Source organism: Thalassophryne amazonica, chromosome 12, assembly GCF_902500255.1.
Source record: "Thalassophryne amazonica chromosome 12, fThaAma1.1, whole genome shotgun sequence".
Lineage (NCBI taxonomy): Eukaryota > Metazoa > Chordata > Actinopteri > Batrachoidiformes > Batrachoididae > Thalassophryne > Thalassophryne amazonica.
In genome coordinates, this window is record NC_047114.1 from 100,552,272 (window position 1) to 100,580,037 (window position 27,766).

A 27,766-nucleotide genomic window follows, 5' to 3' on the forward strand; every position below is an offset into this window, starting at 1 on the left:
GTAAACAATGCCCAACGGAGAAAAAGATTTCTCTTATTTGGCATCAAAAGATCAAAATTATTCCAGACTGGAGAAACGTCTTTGAACGATCCATGAAGTCAGTGGAACAAGGTGAGGGCAAGAAAAACTCCAACAGCAAAACTCCATCCAACAAATCTGCAACATGTTGATAGTTTGTTTCCTTATAAGGGTGATTCTTTAACTACGGGCACTATTGGCCTTGTAAATGTAATTTCCACCACACCATTGCCTTACAATATAAAGCACCTTGGGGAAACTGTTTGTTGTGATTTGGCGCTATATACATGTGCTCTGATGTCACTGTTTATCTCCATAGAAACTACCCAAACAATCTTTCATACAAACTGTTTAAAGGGACATTAGTGTTGTGGTGGAAATTACGGCAATAGTGTGGGACAACTACATTTTGTTTTAAAAAATCACAACAGTTGTATGACATTGAATACCCCAATTATGTTTTGATTATTTTACTGATATTTTATTCAGAGATATTTTAAAACATTAGAAAAAATGTTTCTTTACCATTCATTTTTATCATTGAAGATCAAAAGTGTGGGACAAGCACAAAATGGCTATTTGCATATAATGATGCTGAAAAAAGGTGAAAGTCATCATAGACTACTAGAACAAATTTCTTAACACACTTTCATTGTAAAGATAACTAAGTGTGAAATTTCCCCTTTTTTCTGTTTTTCATACAATATGATCAAAGGACATAAGTGCCCGTAGTCTAAGAATCACCCATAAACACAATTTGGCGTGGCGCAGCCGAACGACACAGTTCCTGTCAGTCACGTGATTTTTTTTTTTTTTTTTCTTTCTCTTAAAGCAATACGCGCACCGATACGGGGTTTCACTCTTGTGTGCTCAGCACAGTGACGCACCAGTGTTGTTCCTCCCATCACTAGTTGGACTCATTTTTGAACGCTTGTTTGCACCGTGGGATATTGTTTTGGGAAAATAAATCACTTTGGCTTCTGCATCGACCTTTTGTGTTTGTCTGTTTGCATTTTGGGGTCAATTTTGAGTGTGTTTGAACACACACCCATAACAGAATCAACAGGCCAGAGACATGAGCCCCACAGGCAGCCTCCCCGATTTGGCTACATTCAAAACTTTTGGAGAACAATTCAGACTTTGTTTGAATTCTGTTTCTTCCTCAAATCATCAGAGGGAGGTGTTTTTTTTTTTTTTTTTTTTTTTTTTTTCTCCCCTCTGTTGCCTGTGTGCTTGTTGTCATGTTTGGTCTGGTTAGACCTTGCATCTCTGAAGCACTTTGAGGCAATTTTGTTGTGATTTAATGCTACATAAATGAAATACATTAAATCAAAATTCATAAAAGTGCTGTCAACATTAAAATACCCGAGTTTACCATTAAAAATACGTGTTGAGCTTTTTTACATACCTGGTCAATCTGATGTTCAAAGGTTCGTCTGCTGTCAATAAAAGTCCCAAAATATTTATAATTCTGTACAATTTCCACAGTCAGACCATTAATAACTACATGGAGACGGCTTTCTGCTTTTTTTTCATGAATCAAATATCATCTCTTTGGTCTTGTTTACATCGACGTCTAAAACAGGCAAATTACAGCAGCTGATAAAATGTGACACCACAGGGCCATGGTCTTGGTCATCTGAGTTTAAAAGAGACACGACAGAATCCTTGGTGTTGACTTTGGCACATGTTGGTATATAGAACAAATAAAATAGGTGAACGGACACGAACCACTGGAGGAGATGAGAACATCAGATAAAACATCACTGACTCTAACACACTGAGATCTGACTGTTAAAAAAATCCAACAGCAGTATAAAATTCCTGAATCAATGTTTGTTTTTTAATCTCTCTGCTAAAATGTGTCTGAATACAATTAAAAGCAGAAGAAAAATCAATAAATATAAGATGTGCAAAAGTTTTAGTCCCCTCTAAATATGGAAGTACAGTGTTCAATTAAGTGTATCATCAGTCCCCCTATGCAGTGATGACATTCATCACCCCTTCAATGTTCAACTTAACCTCCAACACACTGTTACACTCTTCCTCAAGCATGACTCCACACCATGAAACAGATCAAACACAACTCTAATGGTCTTGACTCCCTCTAGTGGTGGTTGTGTAGTGTTTTTGCACAATGGCTCCCTCTAGTGGTGGTTGTGTAGTGTTTTTGTCCTCTCTTTTGCTGCTTGCTGTCACTGTGGGCTGCAGAGCACAGTAGTACACAGCAGAGTCTCGCAGCTGCAGCTTCTGGATCTTCAGATCAGCTGATGTCTTGTTGACTTCAGCATCAAATCTCTCTTTGTTGAACTCTGCAGCATTTCTTCTTGTTCCAAATTTATCACGTCGCAGCATAAACTCTGGAGAACCATTTAGTGCTTGTTGGTACCAGAACAAAGAAGGACTTTTGTCGCTGGTTTCAAAGGAACATTGAAGTGTGACGTGGTGTCCTTCAGCAGCAATGACATCTGCTGTGCGCTGGATCACTCTGTCTTCTCCTTTACACTCTGGGGAAGAACAGAACATGCAGAGGAAGAGATGAATCAATAAAGATGATTGATTAAAGGAGAACAATCAGTAGGTTTAAAGAGTTACCGAGCCAGAGAGTCAGAATCAGGATGTTTGTCAGCCAGTGTTTCATGTCTGCAGTGAGAGGGGAGGAGAGAGAGGAAGAACACTGAGACTCTGAACCATCTGGACCTTCATCTACATCATCTGTTGGTGAACCGTCAACATGACATCATCCATTGATGGCAAACAGTCTGTGGCTCCCTCTAGTGGTCATTGTTAAGCACTTTATTTAAAAGGGAGAATGTTGTGTTGCCAAATGATGTCAACACTTAAATTGTACTGAGACCCTCGGATTGACCCCTGTGGTACACCACAGCAAACTGGATCTTCTTTGTGTCACGATTTGAGTTGTTTTGTCTAAAGAGTTCCTGGTGGTGCTGTTTGTCACTGAGTGAGGTTTTTGTCCACAGACTGTTTTGTGTCACTGTGGGCTTCACAGCACAGTAGTACACAGCAGAGTCTGTCACTGCAGTACTGCTGATCTCCAAATACACACCACGTTTATCTTCAGACAGTTTAGTTGAGAACCTTTTGTCTGATTTCACAGACTCTGCTGCTTTTGTTCTGCTCAAACCTGAGATGACCAGGAGGAACTCTGGTGGTTTTCCTGGATATTGTCGATACCAGTAAAATTCATCATTAGCATCAGCAGTTTTGTGGTATTTGTACTCCAGAGTAGCAGTACTGCCTTCTAAAGTGTCCTCTTGATGGTGGACTGCAGTGAGTTCTTCACAGCTGACACCTGAAGGACACAAACTGTGTTGGAGTAAAAAGAGAGAAAAATGAGCCACATGAAGAAACTCTTGTTGATGTTGAATCCTACCTGTTAGAATTGTTAGTAAAATGAAAAGTGTGTGTGGCAGCAGCATTGTGAGTGGAACTTTCTCTGAATGCTTCCTGTGTTGAACTCTGCTTCCTTCTGGAGTTCAGCAGCAGCTTCGTCTCCTTCCTCAGTCACTTTGTCTGGTTTTTCTTTCTTCAGTTGTCGGTTAAAACGTCCTCGACCTTCATCTCAGGAAGTGACACTGATGCTGCGTCGCTCTCGTCACAATAAAATGTTTGTCTTCAAACACGTCAGTGTGTCAAATAGTTCAAAGTATCACAGAGAAATCATTTGGTCCAAATCATCGGCCACATCGCCAGAAGTCATTCATGTCTCTGGGTCCTCAGACTCTGAGATTAGAGACACCTGGCAAGATGTATCAGTCCACTAAAACATGGAGTACTGCAGGGTTCTGTATTCGGGCCTCTGCTATTCTCTCTTTTGACAGCACTTCTTGGACAAATACTGCAGTAATGTGGAATTACTTTTCACTGTTATGCTGATGACACTCATCTCTACATCTCTGTTAATGTAAGTCATCTGTCTCACATGATGACTTTTGAGTGTTGTCTTGGTTCAGGTCCCGAGTGTTTGTTTTTTCTCCGTCTTGGTATTCTGATTCTTTTATAATTATTGCATAGATGGTTATTTTCCAGAAGTGGTGATGGACCGATTGTCTTCTGGGTGGTTTCCATCCAGGACCCGGTACAGATCCCTGTGTTGGATCAGACCAGACTTGGTTTGATCAGTAACTGTTAGCAGCCGACAACAGAAGCGTCTTCAGTCTAGTTTCAGAAGCTTCAGTTGATAAATGATTCCACGGCATTGTGCACGAGCTGAAAACGCTCTGCCACCTGCTGTTTGTTTCCTCAACTTCAATCCACACAGGAGTCTTACAGGGGACGTCCCGTCACATGTGGCTGAACCAACTCAACCATATAGGTTGGAGCTCAACCACTGAGTTATAAAAGGCAACATCATTTAATCTCTGTCCTCAGATGGACAGACAGTCAGTGCAGAGAAGTTCACACTGGAGTCACATGACCACATGTTTGAGTTCCAGTCAAGATTTGAACATCTGTATTTTGAATCATCTGCATCTCAGACATTTGTGTTAAAGGACAAAATAAGTTGTCAGTGATCGATTCTTTTGTCACTTCAGTTTATTTTTCAGCACCAAATCACAAGTCCCTCTGAAGTGTCTGACAAAGGTCAGGTCAAACCTGAAAGAAATCTCAGGCAGACCAGACCCAGAGGGGGGACCATCTGCTTTGACCAAACTACCAATGACAAGACTAAAATAAACTGAACAAAGCACCACAAATAATTGTCAAACATGCAAGACAGAGATGGTGGAATGAAGCATCCAGAAACTTTAAGTCCAACGGTCATGATGAGGAAATGAGTCCACATGATGAAGTGGTAAAGATCATGAACCCTTAAAGTGGATCATCATCATCAACAGTGAGTTCAGTTGGAGACCTCTGACGGGTTTCTGCAATAATCCCAAAAATAAGACATTAAAGTCATCTAGTCTGGAAGATACAAAGGCAGGAATCAAAGTCTCTGCATCTGCTGCAGACAGAAAAGGTCAAATCCATCAAATTACAGAGGAGATAGAAAACATTCTTAGTGACGTCTGTAACGTCAAGGTCAAAGGACTGTGTGGGATCAAAGGTCACCACAATATTTTTGTGATGACTAACACATGAGTCCAAGGTTAATGTTTGCTGGTCAAACTGATGCCTGTGCCCTGCAGGACCAGTGCCCACCATCTCAGACTTGTCAGAATTCAAAAGCAACAAGTTGCCAAAGATCCAGTTTTTCACTAAAGCCAGTCAGTCCTCTAAAGTTAGGGTGAGGAGCCTTTTGCACTGGAAACTGAGTAAGGTTCTCCTCATAGTCACAACCTGCACAGTTAACCAATATGTGGTGCCTTCGCCTGCTTTAAACGACATTTTTTCCTCTTTTTACCATTTTAATCACTTTAATAACAGCTTTAAAAACGACTCCTTTACTGATCAAATCTATAATTTATGAACCATAACTTTTTCTCGTTGTTACCCATCTTTTCCATATCCTCTACACATGTTTAGTTTCGTTTACTCATTTATTTGACAGTGTACAGCGTCATGAAGCTCATCAAGCAGAGATGAGTTGTAACAGATTATAGTTGAATAGCTAATTTCCATCTGCAGTTCTGAGGTACATATAATAATTTAACCATAAATAACTAATTCATAATTTACAATATTCTAAAATTGCCCTCCCACAATAAATCACTCTCACAGGTACCATATCACAGTCTGTCAGTCACAAGCTTATAAATCCATGCCCCCTAAAGACTGTACTGTTGCACATTTAAGTCTTAAAAAAACATGGGGTTGACATTAGACAATTTCACACCAAAAACAAAACATGAAATTAATACTAAACAGTTTCTTACAAAAAACAAACAAAACTCAGTCAATGCTGGCAGATCTGACAATTCAGCAGCCATGTTTTTAATTCACTGGTGAAATAAAATAATTTGACTTTTTACAGTGGGTAGATTGTTCCATTCTTTAATTGCTCTCTGTGCAGAAGTTGTTTTACGTCTTGGAACAGCACACTGCCCCCTAGTGACAGAACGTGTACTTCTATTTGTCACTTGAGATGTTAACTGGACAAAGTTCTGAAGAGGAGCAGGGGCAGAATTATGTCTAATTCTATGCACTAATCGAATACGAGCCATTCTTTGAATGATTTCAAAATTCAACCATCTGTGTTTTTCCAGCACATGGCCGTGATGGTGCTGCCTTGTTCTCTGATCCAAGATTTTTAAGGCTTGTTTGTAAATGGATTCTAACGTCTTCAAGGTGGTTTTATTTCCTTGTGACCAGCATGTGATACAATAATAGAATCTAGACATGATCATTGCATTGAAATTTTTTGCTGCTTTCACAGTTAGCGTTTCTGATAAACTTAAAAGTTGCTATACGAGATTTAAATATCTGACGCATTTGTTTTACTTTTTTTTTTTTTTTTTTTTTTAAGATAAGTGAAGGACGTGAAGTACTGGTTGACCAAACTTGTAAGTCAGTGTCACTCTTCATTTTCTCATTCTCAAAGGATACTTTCTCACAGGAGTGCTGATGGAACCCCCCTGGTCACTGGAGCTGGACTTGGACAACACCTCACCTGGGTCCTGGTCTGCCTGAGCCGGGTCTGGTTCCACCCTACCATCACCCTCCAGTTCCTGCTGCGTTGCCAAAGTCTTGGTTCTCACCCTCCAGAGTTCTGTCCTTATTAGAGTAAAAAAACAGGTGCATGGACTCTCAGTGAGCTGTGACTTTGATTGGATTGATTTGAAGCTCCATTGTTTCCAAGGGGAGACTCACATGGTAACAAGTTTCTGAATGTGTCCTTTACCATTTTCTGGTTGGATTTCATACACTGGACTATCTGGGTGTTTCTTCTGGGTCACTACATGCACTTTGTCTTCCCAGAATGATCTCAGTTTTCCCGGCCCACCTTTCTCTGTTAAGTTCTGAACAAGTACTCTGGATCCAGGGAGTAAACACAGATCTTCTTGTCCTACAGAGCTTTACCTCTCATCCCTTCTTTGTTTGCAGCTTTGGAGGCCAATTTATAAGCTTCAGTCATTTTCACCCTCCACTGTTCAGCAAAGTCCTGGTGAGATGAGCTCTGTTCGTTTGTCATTAGACCAAACATCAGCTCAGTGAGTGACTTCAGTCTGCGACCAAATAAGACGTACGGGGCATCCCCCGTAGCCTCACTGTGTGCAGCTGGAGGAATGAACCTCTTTTGCCAAAGAGGACTTCCAGTCTGTTTTCGCCGCTTCAGGCAAATTTCTGAGCATTGCCAACAAATTAAATCGCTCCACCTGTCCATTCCCTTGGAGGTGGTAGGGTGTTGCTCGGGACCCCTGCACACCACTATACTACTGGACCTTTGCAAACAGTTTATTTTGAAACTCCTTACCCTGGTCATGATGGAGACGTGTGGGAAAACCAAATCTGAGGGCAAAATCTCCAAATATCTTCTCGGCAGCAGTGTGGGCAGCTTTGTAACGACGGGGATCAGCCCGGGCAAAGTGGTCCATTAAAACCAGGATGTTCTTGTATTCTCTTTTACATCTCTCCAAGCGTAAGAAATCAACAGACACCAATCCAAACACAGAATCTTCCTCCTGAGCCTCTTTTTGCACATTTTTGGTTTTTCAGTTACTGAGGTGACTTCTCCATCTGCTTCACTGAGAGTGGAAATGGTGACCAGGCAGAACCATGGCTCATTTTCTTGGGACTTTTACTGCCTGCGCCACACAGTGAATTACCTCAGGATTAACATCCTGTGTGCATTTTTCTGATACTGCTCCATATGTTGCCTGTGTGCTTGCTCTGGGGGTTGGTAATGAGTATATATGTATGTATATAGGGGGTGGGCATTTATAAGCTTTGCTTTTGGTCACACGTCACTGTGGAATTGTCTTGTGTATCAGTTTTTTGTTTTTTATGTGCCAGAAAAAAAATTCATTCATATATAAGGGCATGCGTGAGACTATCTGCACCCCTATTGGCTTTCCCAGGGTGATACTTCATCACAAACTGGAAATCAGCTCGTTCTGCCACCAATCTCTGCGTGGTGGTATTTAACTTAGCGGTGATGAGCACATAAGTAAGGGGATTATTGGCTGTATAGACAGTAAATGGTGGGGAATAATACAGATAATCTTGAAACCTCTCACATATGGCCCTTCAGGGTAAGAAACTCCAGCTTCCCTGAATGAAGATGGTAGTTCTTCTCAGGGTTTGTAAGCGTCCTGGAGCCATACGCTATCACCACGAGCTAGTCCTGTTGCCATTGAAACAGCACGGCCCCAAGCCTCTCCTGTGAAGCATCACAGTGCACAATAAAAGGCTCTTTGAAATCTGGGTAACCGAGCACTGGGGGCTGGGAGAGAGTCAATAAGTTGGCCAAAAACTATATGATGCTCAAGGTGCCACAAGTTGGCCAACACCCCTTTTTTTTTTTTTAAACCTGTCTCTTCGAGGTCAGTTTTACTTGGTCGTTGCAGTCATTAGTAAGGAGGTCATGAAGAGGCTCAGATATACGGGAGAAGTTTGGAATATAGCTGCAGTAACAGGAAATAAAACCAAGCAGCTTTCTCATTTCTCCCACAGTGGTGGGTTGCTGATGTGTTAAAACCTGCACAGGGACAATGTCAGCAGGGTCCATAGTACAGCCCTCTTTAGGAACTAGTTTGCCAAGGAACCGTACCTGCTGCTTGACAAACTCAAACCTTCCTTATAATGGTACAGGACGTTCCTCAGGTCACACAAGTGATTTTCAAAAGTCTGTGAATGGACAAGGTTATCATGGAGGTAAAGCAGATAAATATCATCCCTGAACCCCCACAAACACTCCTCCATAGATCTGTGGAATACTGCTGGGGCCGAGGACAAGCCAAATGGATTTCTTACCCATTCTTCCAAACCCCATGGTGTAATAAATGCTGTGAGGGAACAACTGGACTCTTCCAGGAAGCCCTGGTGATACGCCTTCCCTTGGTCGAGGACTGAAAACCAGGCACTTCGCTTCAGCCTATTTAGCATATCCTGTATGTGGGGGACTGGGTGTCGATCGGGTCTTGACTTTTTATTCAACTCTCTAAAGTCGCAGCCCAAACGTAGTCCTCCGTCCTTTTTCCGGACACAGACTATTGGACTAGAATATGATGACTTGGATTTAGTCATCCAGACCCTGTTTAACAAATCTTCCACGTATTCTTTTACTTCTTTATGAAGTGGACTGAGCAGTCACTCTGCTAGTTGGGGACACTGACTTGGCTCAAACAGAACATCTTGTGTGTCTGTAAGTCTACCTGTACCTTTTAGTTTGGCCGGCTGGAATAATGATGAACCCACTGCCAATTTTTACTAGGTCTTCCCCCAGCCTGTCATCACCTGCAGGAACACCTCTGTTTTCTTACAATCGAATGAGAAGGCGGCACTCACAGCTGCACTGATGGCACAAGAGGGTTCAATACCCATCTTAAGGACATGTGCAGTCACATTAATCCCAATGATCAGTTGGTGTGCTACCCCATCTTCATTTGCTGCCAACACAGTAATGAGCAGCTCCACCTGTTGGCCATTATCGGTCGGCAACTTCAAGGTAACCTCAACCCACCCTACGAATGGAACTGCTATCTGGTTTACTGCCCTCCCGTCCAAGATACTTGTGCCCACCAATTCAGAAAGGTCCCTAATGGTAGTATGTGGCATGTGTTCTTGTGTCCAGTTGTCAATCATTATCTGACCTGTGACCCAGTGTCCCACAGAGCTTTTGTCTCCACCAATGGAAAAAAACAGGTTATAACCTACTTTTTCCTAATTAAACTGATCAACTGTGATTTTCGATTAGGGGATAATAGACTGACACTGACTGTTTCTTCTTCCTGGGGAACTTCTGCTTTAGCTGTGAGACTTAACTCAAACCTTTGAATACTGTCTCTGACCAGTTTATACAGATCCAGCGTGTGGACTTGTGTAGGTGTGGTTGCTACCATACTAGCATCCTTGTCTACCTGCCCAGTCTTTACCTGGCCGCTTCCCAGTCCAACACTCTCTTGACATGTGTCCACTCACCCCACATTTAAAACAGTGGTCACACTGATCTCCATTGTTAGTGGACTGACAGGTTCTGCAGACACATCTCCCCCTCACTCTTGGGGTTGGGGGGGGCTACGAGACCCTTGTATAGCCTTCTAGAGCTCCTCCATTTCACCTTTCAATTGTGTGACAATGTCCAGGAGCTCTGACTCAGGGTGAGAAACTGTCTTTTACGCTTTAGGGGTTTTACCTTTTGCTGGTGTGTGTGTGTGCCTCGGTCTAACTGAGTTTCCACTCCAAGTTCTCGGACTTTAGGTCCTTTGATGTGCTTTCTAAACTCTTGATGTCGTTCCCACTCCAGACTGGCTGCTGTTTGTTGTAGATATCAGTAGGTCATCTTTGACAGCAGGATCCTCCAGAAGGTGCTTAAATTGATACTTTCCATCCTGTTTCTATAGCCCTCAAACGTCCTCTGAATGAGGTCCAGGCTGTGCTGCTCTTCAGTGTCCGGCTCTCTGGACGCCACCAAAAGTCTCTCTTTCAGCTGAATAGCCCAAAACAAGAAGTTCTGTGGTGATGCATGAGGTTTATCAGACGATTATACAAGTCAGTGGAACTGTCCTCTTTAAAATGTCCTCACAGCACTGTATGCAGCTAAGACAGGGTGAGATCTGACTTAATGTCCATCATATCACGTAAACTCAGTCCGGGTCTCTAACAACAGCCTCACTGTGTTCATTCTTTAGGCCAATATCAGTCTGGTGAATCAAGTTAGAGGGCAACTTGTCTTTTTGACCCCTCTCCCCAATCTGCCCGTTGATCCTAAACTCTCGTTTAATGGTTACTTCTGGTAGAAGGTGTACTGGGGTGCAGCAGGATGTACAAGAGCAGGGTGACTTGAATAAATGAGCAGGGTTGTCAGGAAGGGTCTCCAAAAAAAGCCAACATATTTGCTAGTCGCAAATTTAATTTCCATACCGTATGGGATGTGGCTTTGGTTAACAGCCACCACCACTGGTGTTGTTGCCGAGCAGTGTGCCTGTGCAAATTGGGCTACTGATGGGCAGTGAAGAAGAATAGGAGGGGGTCGTGTTCAGAGACACAGGGAGAAGAGGGAAACTCGAAGGATGAAAATGAGTGTGGAGTTTAAACATTGGCAGTTTGAAGGGTAAATGGAGAGAGCTGACTGACATGGAGAGGAGAAAGGCAGACATATGGTCTGTTTCAGAGACCAAGTGAAAGGGCAGTAGGAGCTGGGTTCAAGTTGTTGTGGAATGGAGGATAAATGGTGTTGGTCATTTTAAAGGAAGAGTGTGTTGGAGGTGAAGCACGTGTTTGACAGTGTGATTAGTGTGAAGTTTGAACCAGAAGGGGTGATGATGATGTTGACAGGTCATATGATGCTTTCATTTCCATTTTTTCCAGTTTGTATAATAAACAGTCCATTTGTTGACAAAATATATAGAAATCAATATAGCAACAAACCATGGATAACTAAGGGATTTCAGAGGGCATGTAAAGAAAAACGTACTATATAAACAATTCATAAAACTACAAACTAAGGAAGCTGAAAGTAAGTATAAAACATATAAGAATAAGTTAATCAATATCATGAGACTCGGTAAAAAAACATATTATGAGTTACTTGTCAAAAATAGAAATAACATCAAAAACACATGGAACATATTAAATGAAATAGTAAAGAATAGAGTAACTAGAGATTATCCTTCATTTTTCAGAGTAACAACTACATCACGATTGATAACGACGAGTCTATTGCTGAACACTTTAATGAATACTTCGTTAATGTGGGTAAAAATCTTGCCAGTAAAATTGACTCATCAACTAATAACTTCTGGGTAAATAATTCAACATTTAACAAATCTGTTTCAATGTTCATTGGTGGTACTCATGAAAGGGAAATACTTGATCTGGTTCATGGTTCAAAAAGTAAGAAATCGACTGATTTTAATAATTTGGATATGGCTTTATTAAAAAAGTTATTGATTGTATAGTAAAACCGTTCAATTATATTTGCAATATGTCACTAAGTACTGGTAAATTTCCTTCTCAAATGAAAATTGCCAAAGTAATTCCTCTGTTTAAAACTGGTGACAAACACACATTTTCTAATTATAGACCTATATCACTCCTGCCACAATTTTCCAAAATTTTGGAAAAAATATTTGCTAAAAGATTAAATGATTATTTACTGAAGCATAACATCATTTGTGAAGAACAATATGGATTCAGGTCTCGAACTACATCACATGCTTTGATGGACTTTGTGGAAAGTATAGCAACTGCAATTGACAATAAACAATACACAGTAGGTGTTTTTTTTTTATTTACAGAAAGCGTTTGACACAATTAACCATGGAATACTATTAAGTAAACTGCAGAAATATGGAATCAGAGGTCTGGCATATGAATGGATAGCTAGTTATTTACAAGGCAGATTTCAGTATGTTCAATTCAATAATACAAATTCTGAACTCAGGGATGTCACATGTGGGGTGCCGCAGGGCTCAGTGCTGGGTCCTTTGTTGTTTATAATCTATATAAATGATATAAGTTGGGTGTCGAGTTCACTGAGATGTGTCCTTTTTGCGGATGATACAACTGTGTTCTGTAGCGGTGAAAATCTTGAACAGCTTCTGGATATAGTGGAGAAAGAACTGGAAAAATTTAAAGTTTGGTTTGACGCTAATAAGTTGTCACTCAACCTTGGGAAAACTAAATGTATTATATTTGGAAATAAACAGGCACCAAAATGTAAAAATTTAACTATAAACAATAAGGAAATTGAGTTAGTAACAGAATAAATTTTTAGGTGTTATTGATGATAAACTTAGCTGGAAACCACATAAATTATGTGAAATCAAAATTGTCAAAAACTATAGCCATTTTGTATAAAGCCAAAGACCTACTGCCGCAAGAAGGGTTACTTTATATCATTCTCTGATGGTACCATATATGACATTGTGTTGAGTCATGGGGAAACACTTACAAATCAAATACCAATCCAATATTCCTTTTGCAAAAACGAGCCATACGAATCATCTGCAATAAACAATATCGTGAACCAACTCATTCTCTATTTGTGTCTTTAAATGTATTAAAATTCATTGATTTGGTCGATTACGTTACAATTCAAACTTTATTTCGAGCGAAAAACCAAGCCTTACCGAGACATGTCCAGAGTCTGTTCCAATTGAGGGAATCCAGATATAGTTTAAGAGGTTGTGCAATTTTTATGAAACCACCAGTAAGAACAAATGTAAAGGGTTTTTGTGTGTCTGTGGTTGGGGTGAGGAAATGGAACACATGTTCAACAGAGGTTAGAATGAGTAGTACCTTAGTGAGATTTAAGAAACTACTCAAAAAGAACATTATGTCTAAGTATCATAAAGAAGCAAATATAATTTGATTTATATGGAATGTTCAATTTATAGTGGGACTTATTGTATATTTGAATGTGTGGGTATGTATATGCGTATATAGATATGGGTAGGTGTATATGTATATAAGTGACTGTATATATTTGTTTGTAAAATATATAGGTATATATGGCACAGCCCAAGCAGAGGGTCACCCCGAAGAGCCTGGTCTGCTTGAGGTTTCTTCCTTATAGGGAGTTTTTCCTCACCCTAGTTGCCTAGTGCTTGCTCTGGGGGTTGGTAAGGTTAGTCCTTACTGGCGTAAAGTGCCTTGATTCGACTTTCTTGTGATCTGGTACTATATAATAAGTGAATAGTATATTGATGTGTATGTCTGTGTGTTGACATGTAGTAGTGAATTTATGTAAATATGACTGAGAATTGTTGGACTTGTACTAGCAGGGGTGGGCGCTAATAAGCTTTGCTTCAGCCCACACCCTTTCGGACTCACTAGTTTTGTCTGTTTGTGGAATTGTTCGTTTTTTTTTTTTCTATTTGAATATTTTGTGTGCCGAATAAAAAAACTTTGTCACTAAACTTTGAATATCATCAGAGCCCTGTGAGAAGCAGCTTGTGTGTATAAAATGACAAACACTTAGCTGGTGGATTGCTGAATGAGCTGCTCAGGCTGCAGGAAAAACTGGTCTTGGAGCGGCAGCAATGAGGAGGGAGTCAGCTCTGAGCAGAAGCTCAGACAAAGGTGTGTGTGGAAACGCCAAAAAAAAAAAATCAGTAAATCTTCTATTTCTGGAAAAAATAGAGGCCAGGCTTACTGTGAGGATTAGCTGAGTTGCTGGCGATGATGGAATGAAGAGATGGGGTTGATATACAGGATCTGAATATGGAACAGGCGTCAATCAGCTTGAGGTGCGCCACCTGTGCAGAGAGGAGAGAAAGCAGCAGCAGCAACAGAGCAGGCAGCCCACAACACTACCCCCCCTCAATGGGAGCCCCCAGGCGACCTACCAGGACCATCAGGGTGCTCCCGATAGAAGTCCCGGATGAGGGAGGGATCCAAGATGAGCCCCCACTTTACCCAGGAGCATTCCTCCGGTCCGTAACTCTTCCAGTCCACCAAGTACTGGAAGCCCCACCCCCGACGACGAACATCCATAATCTTCCGGACGGTCCAGGTTGGGTGACTGTCCACCATCCGGGCAGGAGGACACAGAGGACTCACATGAACTGGGTTCAGTCTGGAGACGTGGAAGACCGGGTGGATCCGCAGCAACCGGGGAAGACTGAGCTGGACGGCCACCGGATTAACCACCCGGTTGACGACGAAAGGCCCGATTATACCAGGGAGCCATCTTAGGGGAGTCCACCTGGAGTGGAATGTCCCGTGAGGAAAGCCACACCTCTTGCCCGGGTTGATGGGCGGGAGCCCGATGCCGGTCGGTACGGGTCTTCAGCAGAGCTGGTGGTCTTCCACACCTGCTGGCATCTCCTGAGGTGGAGCTGCACGGAAGGAACCAAAACCTCGGCCTCCTGAGATGGGAAGAGAGGCGGCTGATATCCCAGGGAGGCTTCGAAGGGCGAGAGTCCAGTAGCTGACGAGACCTGAGAATTGTGTGCATACTCCACCCAAGGTAGGTGTTGGCTCCAGTCCAACGGGTGCGCGGCATAGACACACCGTAAGGTGGCCTCAAGGTCCTGGTTGGTCCGCTCTGCCTGCCGGTTGGTTTGTGGATGAAACCCGGACGACAGGCTGACTGAAGCCCCAAGTGCAGTGCAAAAGCTCCGCCAAACCTGCGACGTGAACTCTGGTCCCCGGTCAGATACAATGTCCTGGGGTATGCCATGCAACTGGAGGACCAGAAGATCGGCGGTCTCCTGGGTGGTTGGTAACTTTGGCAGGGGCACAAAGTGGGCTGCCTTGGAGAACTGATCCACAATTGTGAGGGCTACTGTGTTACCCTGGGATGGAGGAAGTCCTGAGACAGTCCATCCCCAGGTGTGACCATGGGCAGCCCGGAATCGGGAGAGGCTGCAAGAGCCCAACAAGCGGTTGGTGGGAGGACTTGCCGCTGGCACAGACGGAGCAGGCTAGGATGTACTCCCTCACATCAGCCTGTGCCGTGGGCCACCAGAAACGACGATGTAATAGTTCTAGAGTACGGGTGACTCCTGGATGGCATGACAGTTTGGATGAGTGGCAGAATTGCAGTACTTGAACGAGCCTCAGGTGGAACAAAAAACACCCCCTGTATCCGGATGCCGGGTGAGGGCTTCCTGGACGGCTCGCTCAACATCCCAGGTCAGTGACCCCACAACCATGGATCGAGGAAGGATGTCTCTGAGGGGTTCTTGGAAGGCAAAAACTGGCGGGACAGTGCATCAGGCTTGAGGTTTTTGCTTCCAGGGCGATATGAGATGGTGAAATTGAATCTATCACAAAACACGGACCACCTGGCTTGCCGGGCGTTCAATCGTTTGGCAGTCTGGATGTACTCCAGATTGAGATGGTCAGTCCAAACCATGAAGGGAACTGCGGCCCCCTCCAGCCAATGTCTCCACTCGGATAGGGCCTCCTTGACAGCTAGGAGTTTGCGGTTACCCAAGTCATAGTTCTTTTCAGCGGGGGTAAGGCGCCGCGAAAAGTAAGCGCACGGGTGTACCCTATTATCCCCCTCAGACCTCTGGGATCGTACTGCACCCAGACCCATGTCAGAAGCGTCAACCTGAACTATGAGCTGACAGTCCGGGTAAGGCTGGACAAATATCGGCGCTGTGGCAACTCGTTCCTTCAGAATGGAGAAGGCGGAGTCATCTTGGGAAGTCCACTGAAATGCGGTTTTAGAGGAAGTAAGTGCGGAGAGGGGAGCGGCGATCTGACTGAAGCCGCGTATAAAGCGGTGCTAGAAATTCGCGACGCCCAAAAACTGCTGTAATTGTTTGACTGTTAAGGGTACTGGCTAATCTACGATGGCTTTAACCTTGGCTGGGTCAGGTTTGACCTGATTGTGGGAAATGACAAACCCCAGAAACGAAAGTGCCAAGATTAAACCTGCATTTTTCGGCTTTGAACAATCTATACTCAACAAATATAAATGCAACACTTTTGGTTTTGCTCCCATTTTGTATGAGATGAACTCAAAGGTCTAAAACTTTTTCCACATACACAATATCACCATTTCCCTCAAATATTGTTCACAAACCAGTCGAAATCTGTGATAGTGAGCACTTCTCCTTTGCTGAGATAATCCATCCCACCTCACAGGTGTGCTATACCAAGATGCTGATTAGACACCATGATTAGTGCACAGGTGTGCCTTAGACTGCCCACAATAAAAGGCCACTCTGAAAGGTGCAGTTTTGTTTTATTGGGGGGGATACCAGTCAGTATCTGGTGTGACCACCATTTGCCTCATGCAGTGCAACACATCTCCCTCACATCATCCGTGAAGAGAACACCTCTCCAACGTGCCAAACACCACCGAATGTGAGCATTTGCCCACTCAAGTCGGTTACGACGATGAACTGGAGTCAGGTCGAGACCCCGATGAGGACGACGAGCATGCAGATGAGCTTCCCTGAGACGGTTTCTGACACTTTGTGCAGAAATTCTTTGGTTATGCAAACCGATTGTTTCAGCAGCTGTCCGAGTGGCTGGTCTCAGACGATCTTGGAGGTGAACATGCTGGATGTGGAGGTCCTGGGCTGGTGTGGTTACATGTGGTCTGCGGTTGTGAGGCTGGTTGGATGTACTGCCAAATTCTCTGAAACGCCTTTGGAGACGGCTTATGGTAGAGAAATGAACATTCAATACACAAGAAACAGCTCTGGTTGACATTCCTGCTGTCAGCATGCCAATTGCACGCTCCCTCAAATCTTGCGACATCTGTGGCATTGTGCTGTGTGATAAAACTGCACCTTTCAGAGTGGCCTTTTATTGTGGGCAGTCTAAGGCACACCTGTGCACTAATCAGCATCTTGATATGGCCCACCTGTGAGGTGGGATGGATTATCTCAGCAAAGAAGTGCTCACTATCACAGATTTAGACTGGTTTGTGAACAATATTTGAGGGAAATGGTGATATTGTGTATGTGGAAAAAGTTTTAGATCTTTGAGTTCATCTCATACAAAATGGGAGCAAAACCAAAAGTGTTCCATTTATATTTTTGTTGAGTGTATTTTCCAGCAGCCTATGGAGAACCAGATACCTGTTTGACGTGGGTTTGTGGATCAGGGGAAAAGATCAAAAGGTCGTCCAGATAAACAAAAATGAACCGGTTCAAGAAATCCCACAGAACGTCATTAACCAGCGCCTGGAAAGTGGCTGGTGCATTGGTAAGACCAAAGGGCATGATGAGATATCCAAAGGGGTGTTGAAGGCCGTTTTCCACTCGTCCCCCTCCCGGACACGCACCAGGTGATAGGCGTTGTTAAGGTCTAATTTAGTGAATATGGTCGCCCCATGCAAGGAACTAAATGCAGAATCAAGAAGGGGTAGAGGGTACCTATTGCGGACTGTAATGGCATTTAGTCCCCAGAAGTCGATGCAGGGGTGAAGGGTACAGTCCTTTTATCCAACAAAAAAGAAGCCGCCCCCCACGTGGGATGAAGAGGGCCAGATCAATCCCGCAGCCAGGGAGTCCCGGATATAGGTCTCCACTGACTTGCATTCCAGGCGGGAGAGATTGTACAATCTCCCAGATGGGAGAGGCGCGCCAGGAAGCAAATCAATGGCGCAGTCATAAGGGCGGTGAGGCGGTAGTGAGAGTGCACGATCCTTGCTGAAGGACACTGCATCAAAAATGCAGCACACGTATCCACACTTCCCTCGAACAGTTCTGGGTGACAAATGAACGGTTCAAGGGGTGCGGAGGTGGTGGTGCTAACCTGAGCTGGAGCGGCAGGAGGTGGTGTCTGTGTGTGTGTGCGAGCTGTGACATCTGGGAGGAGAGGTCTGAGAGGCGCGTGTCAGAATGTTTGATATGGTCTGTAAGTGAGCTTATGTGACCCGCTAAGGAGTCCATGGCTTGCTGGAGTTTTCCCAGATATTCACCCTGGATCTGTATCACCTGCTGGAACCGGTCAGCCCCCGCTGGGTCCACGACGTGGCCAGAAACTCCTGTTACGGTTCAGGTGTGAACGGACAATGAACCCAGAAGCGGGGAGCAGAAAGGATTGTGTTAAACATGGATTTATTACAGCAAAATGTTCAGAGTGTAAGATGCTGCCTATCCGAGTGGAGACCGGCCCACACAGCGGTGGAAACAGGAGAACTGCAGCCCAGAGCACTTCTGTCCTGGTGGGTGGATCCGGAGCCAGGTGGCCACCTGCAAGCTGTCGATGTGGCTGGGGAGGAGAGACGGGTGAGTGCTGAGCTGATACTTTCCAGAAGTGATTCTCACAGTCAATCAGTAACAAACTATCACAGCTGGTCCTGATATGCAGATGATTAATCAGAATAGTTCAGTTTCTTCTTAATGTTCGAGTTCACAGTTCAGTTTGTACAATATTCCATGCAGAGCCCTGTGAGAAGCAGCTTGTGTGTATAAAATGACAAACACTTAGCTGGTGGATTGCTGAATGAGAGCTGCTCAGGTTGCAGGAAAAACTGGTCTTGGAGCTTCAGCAATGAGGAGGGAGTCAGCTCTGAGCTGAAGCTCAGACAAAGGTGTGTGGAAACACCAAAAAAATCAGGAAATCAATTTCTGGAAAAAAGAAGCCAGGCTTACGGTGAGGATTAGCTGCGTTTCTGGCAATGATGGAATGAAGAGATGGGGTTGAAATACAGGAGCTGATTGAATGTGGCACAAGTGTGTCGATCAGCTTGAGGCACGCCACCTGTGCAGAGAAGAGAAAGCAACAGAACAGAGCAGGCAGCCCACAACAAGGATAACAGATTATGAAACAAATAACTACACAAATAAAATACAGAGAGCAAAACCAGTGACAAAAGCATTACGCAAAGAGAGAAACAGAACCAAAATAAAACATAAATGACTAAAGTGTAATCATGAAAAATAAAATAGAATACTCATAAAAAACCTGGACCAAATAGGAGACAAACCCAGATACGAACTCTGAGCCGAGGCATACCCTGACATAAACGTGTTACTGATGGGATTGGAAGGATTTTTCATGTGGATACTGAAATTAACAGCAATCAAGATCTTACATCACCTGATTAGAAATAAACTCATCAAATTCATCTGTGAATCTGGAAGACTGGCCCTGAAGCCTGGAATCAGTGACAAAATGACATGACTGACATTCCTCTAATCATGACTGCTTGTGGAAACCTGAGAGGGGCAAAGAAACAGATGTACAACTGAGCTAAATTTAGGACCTCCATGAGCCATTTAGTTGAAGACAGGTTTGTAAATTAAAGCCACACCTCCACCTTGTGTAGCATCACTGGCAACATGACTAAATATGGACGCAGGTGGGCAAGATTCATCTAAAGGCAGGAAGACATTAGGCTTCAACCAGGTTAATTGTAACTCTGTCATATCGAAACCATGTTCCAAAATTAGGTCATCATTCCACAATGATTTCAAGGACACAACGACCACCTGAGGGAGTCAATCAAGCACGACTCCCTCTGGTGGTGGGACAGTTGTATTATATTGATGAAACCTGGACGAAGGTCCTCACTGGGCTTATTAGATGACAGAACTCAAACAGTGAGAACAGAGAAGCTGTGCGATGGACAGAAACAAATGACTGAATTGGTGTTCAGATGTTCTGGTGAACATCATGGACATGACAGAACCAGGCTGGTCTGAGGGACAGTGATACAAGAGGTTTGGAGATGCTGCGACTGTCTCAAACAAATTTGCAACTCAAACTGATAGATGTCACCTAATTTTAACTTTGTGTTCTTTCATTTTTCTTTCTTTTTTTTTTTTTTGTGGTGAGTTCTTTCAGTTTTGAAGACATGAAAAACTGCACAACTGGATTCAGGTCTGCAGATTGATTTGGCCAGTTGAGATCCTTCTACGTTTTTCTCCTGGTTTTATTTTCAACACCTCAGTATATTTTATATCAGAAAATAATTTTTTGATACTGAAGTACAGTCAGTGTGAGGTAACTGGGTGCTTTTGCTTTTGTCATATTTTAATGGGAGAACTTTCATCAGTACTTTTACTCAACTGTTTCAAGTACTTCCACTGACACTGATCAGGACTGAAGCAGAACATGATACTCAGTGATACTGGTGGTTGTTGTGCTGAAAGGAGTCAACCCAAACTTATGACAGAAAATGACCACACAAACACTGAATTTCTTTCCTGCACAGGAGAGAGCAGATGACAAGCCCTCACTCCGTCACTCACCAGTCAGCTCTAAGCTCCGCCCCCTCTCCTGCATTTTATTAAAAATGAATACAGGCAGATGCAGAAACAGAACCAGAGACATAACCTAAAAACATCTTGGAGTCACACAGTCTGCTCTCATAGATATAGAAAAGACAGATTAAAGACATAATTTGATAAATATATTTACAATTTTTTAACAATGTCTGAGGAACATTGAGAGAAGAGGTCTGGAGGTGTCATGACCGATGTTATCAATCTGATGTCACCTAATTTTAATTTCTTCTTTGATTTTTCTTTGTTTTTTTTGTGGTGAGTTCTTTCAGTCTTTAGGAGATGAACAATTGCACAGTTCGTTGCAGGTCTGCAGATTGATTTGGCCAGTCGACAACCTTCTACATTTGTCTCCTGGTTTTATTTTCAATATCTCAGTATCTTTTAAATCAGAAAATAATTTTTGATACTGAAGTACAGTCGGTGTGAGATATTTGGTTACTTTTGTCACATTTTAATAGAAGAAATAACTTTCATTTGAGTAATTTTCTGGTAAAATATCTACTTTTACTCAACTGTTTCAAGTACTTCAACTGACACTGATCAGGACTGAAGTGGAACAACATGATACTCCAACTCGTAGTGTTTTTGCACACTGGCTCCCTCTAGTGGTGGTTGTGTAGTGTTTTTGTCCTCTCTTTTGCTGCTTGCTGTCACTGTGGGCTGCAGAGCACAGTAGTACACAGCAGAGTCTCGCAGCTGCAGCTTCTGGATCTTCAGATCAACTGATGTCTTGTTGACTTCAGCATCAAATCTCTCTTTGTTGAACTCTGCAGCATTTTGTCCTCCTTTAAAACTGAAACGTTTCAGCATAAACTTTGGAGAACCATTTAGTTCTTGTTGGTACCAGAAATGCATCACTGGTTTCAAAGGAACATTGAAGTGTGACGTGGTGTCCTTCAGCAGCAATGACATCTGCTGTGGGCTGGATCACTCTGTCTTCTCCTTTACACTCTGGGGAAGAACAGAACATGCAGAGGAAGAGATGAATCAATAAAGATGATTGATTAAAGGAGAACAATCAGTAGGTTTAAAGAGTTACCAAGCCAGAGAGTCAGAATCAGGATGTTTGTCAGCCAGTGTTTCATGTCTGCAGTGAGAGGGGAGGAGAGAGAGGAAGAACACTGAGACTCTGAACCATCTGGACCTTCATCTGCTGGTGAACCGTCAACATGACATCATCCACTGATGGCAAACACTCTGTGGCTCCCTCTAGTGGTCATCGTTAAGCACTTTATGTAGTTTTCATCGGGAAAGGAAAATGTGTGATTGGTGGAACCCTGGTAGAACTGCAGCTGTGAACACAGTCTGTGAGAAAAACAGAGCGACTGCCATCAGTACAGAAAGATAGAACAGGATGTCATCAGCAAAAGCGAGAATGTTGTGTTGTCGAATGTTGTCACAGAAAGACATTTAAATTGTACTGAGAACCTCAGATTGACCCCTGTGGTACACCACAGTAAACTGGATCTACTTTGTCACCATTTGAGTTCTTTGATCAAAAGAGTCCATAGTGATGCTATGTGTCCACTTGGTGGCGCTGTTTGTCACTGAGTGAGGTTTTTGTCCACAGACTGAGTGTTTTGTGTCACTGTGGGCCTCACAGCACAGTAGTACACAGCAGAGTCTGTCACTGCAGTACTGCTGATCTCCAAATACACACCACGTTTCTCTTCAGACAGTTTAGTTGAGGACCTTTTGTCTGATTTCACAGACTCTTCTGCTCTTGTGCTGCTCGAACTTGAGATGAACAGAAGGAACTCTGGTGGTTTTCCTGGATATTGTCGATACCAATAAAATTCATCCCTAGCATCAGCAGTTTTGTGGTATTTGTACTCCAGAGTAGTAGTACTGCCTTCTAAAGTGTCCTCTTGATGGTGGACTGCAGTGAGTTCTTCACAGCTGACACCTGAAGGACACAAGTGTCCCCTTGATGGTCCAAATATTGTTGGTGATGAATGTTCATGGTGATTATTGGTTATTGATGATGTCACCTACCTGTCAGTGTGATCAGAAACAAAGTGAAGTGCACTGACATCATCTTCAAGACAAAGTCCTCTTTGGTGTGAAACAGCACTCGTGCAGTTTGAGTCTTTTCTTGGCTGACACTTTGGCTCCTCCTTTCATCCCTTCATGCCCCTCCCACGGTGACTGGAATCAGGAAGGTGCAGAATCCTGCGCTTTGAAAACCACTTCCTGCTCTTTGGAGAGTCGTCACGTATCGGTGTGGAGCTTTTTGTACGACCTCTTCAACACTTTGTCTCACTGTGTTTCCAGAGCACAGTAGTAGAGCGCTGAGTCTGCCCCCGTTACATCTCTGATGGTCACTTCAGCTGAAGTCCTCCATGTTTGGGATCGATGATCAGGAATGTACGTGGTGTGTCCATAAAGTAACGGTTTTTATTTATTAAAAAAAAAAAACGATATGGCTTTCATTCATATGTTTTTACGTCAGACATGCTTGAACCCTCGTGCGCATGCATGAGTTTTTCCACGCCTGTCGGTGACGTCATTCGCCTGTGAGCACTCCTTGTGGAAGGAGTGGTCCCGCCCCCTTGTCGGATTTTCATTGTCTGGAAATGGCGGAATGAAAAGGACTTTTCCATCAGAATTTTTTCAGAAGCTGTTAGACTGGTACCTGGAAACATTCGAAAAATTTATCTGGCTTTTGGTGAAAATTTTACGGGCTTCACAGAGAATAAGGACTTTAACTACAGCTTTAACTTTAACTACGGCAATATTTGCAGATAATGATGCTGACAAAAGGTGAAAAAGTCATCATAGACTACTCGAACAAATATCTTAACACACTTTCATTGTAAAGATTAGTATAAAAGTGTGAAATTTCCCCTTTTTTTTTTCTGTTTTTCATACAATATGATCAAAGGACATAAGTGCCCGTAGTCTAAGAATCACCCTTACATGCAAATATTGCCGTTTTGTGCTTGTCCCACACTGACGTTTGATCTTCAATGATAAAAATGAATGGTAAACGTTTTTTTTCTAATGTTTTAAAATATCTCAATAAAATATCAGTAAAATAATCAAAACATAATTGGGGTATTCAATGTCATACAACTGTAGTGATTTTTTTTTTTTAACAAAATGTAGTTGTCCCACACTATTGCCGTAATTTTCACCACAACACTGTAATGTCCCTTTAAACAGTTTGTATGAAAGATTGTTTGGGTAGTTTCTATGGAGATAAACAGTGACATCAGAGCACATGTATATAGCGCCAAATCACAACAAACAGTTGCCCCAAGGCGCTTTATATTGTAAGGCAATGGTGTGGTGGAAATTACATTTACAAGGCCAATAGTGCCCGTAGTTAAAGAATCACCCATATCAGCATTGTTGACTTCAGCCTTTGTGGGCGGGGCCCCAGACTCACATTCATCAGTCACTGACTCCGCCCAGCAAGCGCTTTGTCAAAAAGTCTTGTTGGAGGAAACCTTCAGGTGACTCGCTGTCACTCATGTTGGCTCTCTGTCTCTATTGGTCTATTTGTGGGCGTGCTGGTGGGAGGGGCCTGATGTGTTTAAAGCAGACAGAGGCTGCGTCCTTCATATTGGTGCGACTCCACTGTCTCATATCAAAGGCTCCTTAGATTTGTGTGTATTCAGAACTTCTGACTGACTTTCTGATTCAGACTGATCAGTTTGGATAACTTCTCACTTTTGGAGCCAGTGGTGCCCCTCTGAGGTATTTAAATTTAGGATTTAATTAAATACTCAACTTAAATATGATACACAGATCACATGGATCCTTTTCTCACATGCTGGATATCATGAAGCTTTGAAGTGTTCTGTCCCTGGCTGATGCACAAACACTGGTTCACACTTTTTTATTGATTTTGAATTGATTATTCTAGTTTTTTATTTTCTGACTTGCTGCACACAAGTATCAATTCTTCTTAATTTGGTTCAAGATGCTGCTGTTCAAGTTCCAACCACATTAGTTCAATTTTAGTTTCACTTCATTGACTTGCTGTTCATATGAGACCTTTCAGAAAAATTCCTATCTCAACTTATCATTAGATGTTGGGTTCAGACGATGAGCTCGACTCCAAATACAATAAATATCTCCGTCCAACCTGATGGAGCTTGACAGGTGCTGCAAAGAGGAATGGACCAAACTGCCCAAAGATAGGTGCACCAAGCTTGTGACATCATATTCAAGAAGACTTGAGGCTGGAATTGCTGCCAAAGGTGCATCAACAAAGTATTGAGCAAAGGCTGTGAATATTTATGCACATGTGACTTATTAGTTTGTTGTTTTAATTTTATTTTTAATAAAGTTGCAAATTACAAACCCTTTTTTTTCATGTCATTATGGGGTGTTGTGAGTAGAATTTTTAGAGAAAAGATGAATTAACTCCATCTATTTCGTCTATCTCTAGCAACGTTGCCTCTGTGTGTGTGGGGGGGGGGGGGGGGCTTCAATTACAGAGAAACTGGGGAGAGCTGACATTGGGCGTTTAGTATGTTTATGTATTTTGTGTCAAGCACAGTGGCTGTTGCAGCTTTTGGTGTTGATGAAAGCAGAATTTCAATAACAGGTGCAATAAATTTATTTGCCACCTCGTCATACAATCACCGTGAAACTATAAGTAAAATAAAGAACAGAGGCATCAACACAAATACAAGGTCTGAGAAAAGTATCCGACCTTCTTATTTTATGCAAAAAATATATGGATTTGATTCATGTTTTTACGTCAGCCAAGCTTGAACCTTTGTGCGCATGCGTGCTCCGAGCCGCGATCGACAGGCAGAAACCACCATTTCATTTCTAAACGGATGGCTGTGTCGATCCGGGACTGTCATGTGCAATTTCTCTGGTTATCACAAGTGCAGGACATCAGCCATTTTCCGGCAGATTTCACTTTGAACAAGAGATTTTGTCATGGAAAGCCGCGCAGAGGCTTCGCGCGTCACGACGGAGCCGCTGATGGAGCGAGACAAAGAACACCTCCGTTTTGGAGCGTCGGAGGACAAGCCCAGCTCTCCACAATTTCTCTTATACTCATTCGCCTGGTAAGCCACTGAAAGCCGAGATAGCATTACCCAACTTGCGGAAAGCGCTATTTTTTTTTTTTTTTTTTTTTTTTTTTTTTTTTTTTTTTTTACACCAGGCATGGGATTTACTTGAGAACGAGTGGGTGTTTGATCAGTTTCCCGAGATCAGAATGCTTTTTATTGTCATTATACATTGGTACGAGATTAGGGCCATCCAATTGCAGTGCAATAAAATAGAATAAAAATAAAATAGTGCAAAAAAAGATAATACTGCAAGAATATACGGGTGATTCTTAGACTATGGGCACTTATTATGTCCTTTGATCATATTGTATGAAAAACAGAAAAAAGGGGAAATTTCACACTTTTATAGTTATCTTTACAATGACAGTGTGTTAAGATATTTGTTCTAGTAGTCTATGATGACTTTTTCATCTTTTTTCAGCATCATTATATGCAAATATTGCCGTTTTGTGCTTGTCCCACACCCAGACTTTTGATCTTCAATGATAAAAATGAATGGTAAACATTTTTTCTAATGTTATAAAATAATCAAAACATAATTGGGGTATTCAATGTCATACAACTGTTGTGATTTTTTTTTTTTAAACAAAATGTAGTTGTCCCACACTATTGCCGTAATTTCTACCACAACACTGTAATGTCCCTTTAAACAGTTCGTATGAAAGATTGTTTGGGTAGTTTCTATGGAGATAAACAGTGACATCAGAGCACATGTATATAGCGCCAAATCACAACAAACAGTTGCCCCAAGGCGCTTTATATTGTAAGGCAATGGTGTGGTGGAAATTACATTTACAAGGCCAATAGTGCCCGTAGTTAAAGAATCACCCATACATCAAAAACAAGATCTAGAGAAAAAAAATTCAACAATGTAAGGAAAAAAATATATATACAATTTACACTAATGCAAAGTGCGGCTTAGGATATAAATATATTGCACAGAAATGTATATTGTCCATGGGTGATTGGGTTATTGCACATGGTTAGGATTGCATGAGGAGGATCAGTGCATGCTAGAGTTCAATGTAGTTATGGCTTTGGGGAAGAAACTGTTTTTCAGTCTTTTTGTCCTTGTGGGCCTGTAGCGCCTCCCTGAGGGCAACAGGTCAAATGGCAGAGCCAGGGTGAAAGTCTTTTTGGAGATTACTTTGGTTCTGCTGAGGCAGCGGGAGGCCGATGATCTTCTGTGCTGCCTTAACAACCCTCTGCATTCTCTCCCTGTCAGCAGCGGTGGAGCTGCGAAACCATACTGTGATGCAGTATGTCAGCAGGCTCGCAATGGATGAGCGGTAGAAGGCCAGCAGCAGGTCGGTATTGAGGTTGTACTTCCTGAGGACTCTCAGGAAGTGTAGCTGCTGCCGTGCCTTCTTGAGGGTGGAGGAGGTTTTGACGGACCAGGAGATGCAGTCTGAGATGAGAACGCCGAGATACCTGAAGGTGTGGACCCTTTTCCACACGCTCGCCGTTGATGAGAAGGGGAGCAGGGTCGGTGCAGTGTTTCCTGAAGTCAATGATGATCTCTCTGGTCTTCCTAGTGTTCAGAGTGAGGTTGTTCTCTGAGCACCAGGCTGCCAGCTGCCGGATCTCCTCTCTGTAGGCAGCCTCATCACCTGAGATGAGACCGACCACTGTGGTATCGTCTGCAAACTTGACGATAAGGTTGTTCTTGTGGGCTGGTCTGCAGTCATAGGTGTAGAGGCAGTAGAGAAGGGGGCTCAGCACGCAGCCCTGTGGAGAGCCGATGCTCAGCGTGCGGGTGAAGGAGAGGTGGGAGCCCAGTCTCACACTCTGGGGATGGTTGGAAATATAAATAAATATAATATAAATAAAAATAACCTTGACTCTTTGTTTGAGGTGGACCGGCTCCCAGATTGGGTTGGGAGTCTGGAGCGCTACTTGGTAGTGAAAATTCCTCGTTTGACTACATCTGCTTGGATT

General features: G+C 42.9%; 2 gene segments (V, D, J or C); both read right to left on the reverse strand.

The window, feature by feature from the left end:
• Positions 1-2,181: 2,181 nt before the first annotated feature.
• LOC117521338 lies at positions 2,182-2,886 on the reverse strand (the record flags this gene model as incomplete). The annotated part of the segment is given in 2 exon segments: positions 2,182-2,525; positions 2,614-2,886. Coding segments are annotated over 2 exon segments (390 nt in total), but the record flags the coding sequence as incomplete, so codon positions are not given.
• Positions 2,887-22,323: 19,437 nt separating this feature from the next.
• On the reverse strand, positions 22,324-22,828 carry LOC117522320. The segment is given in 2 exon segments: positions 22,324-22,695; positions 22,785-22,828. Coding segments are annotated over 2 exon segments (405 nt in total).
• Positions 22,829-27,766: the final 4,938 nt, after the last annotated feature.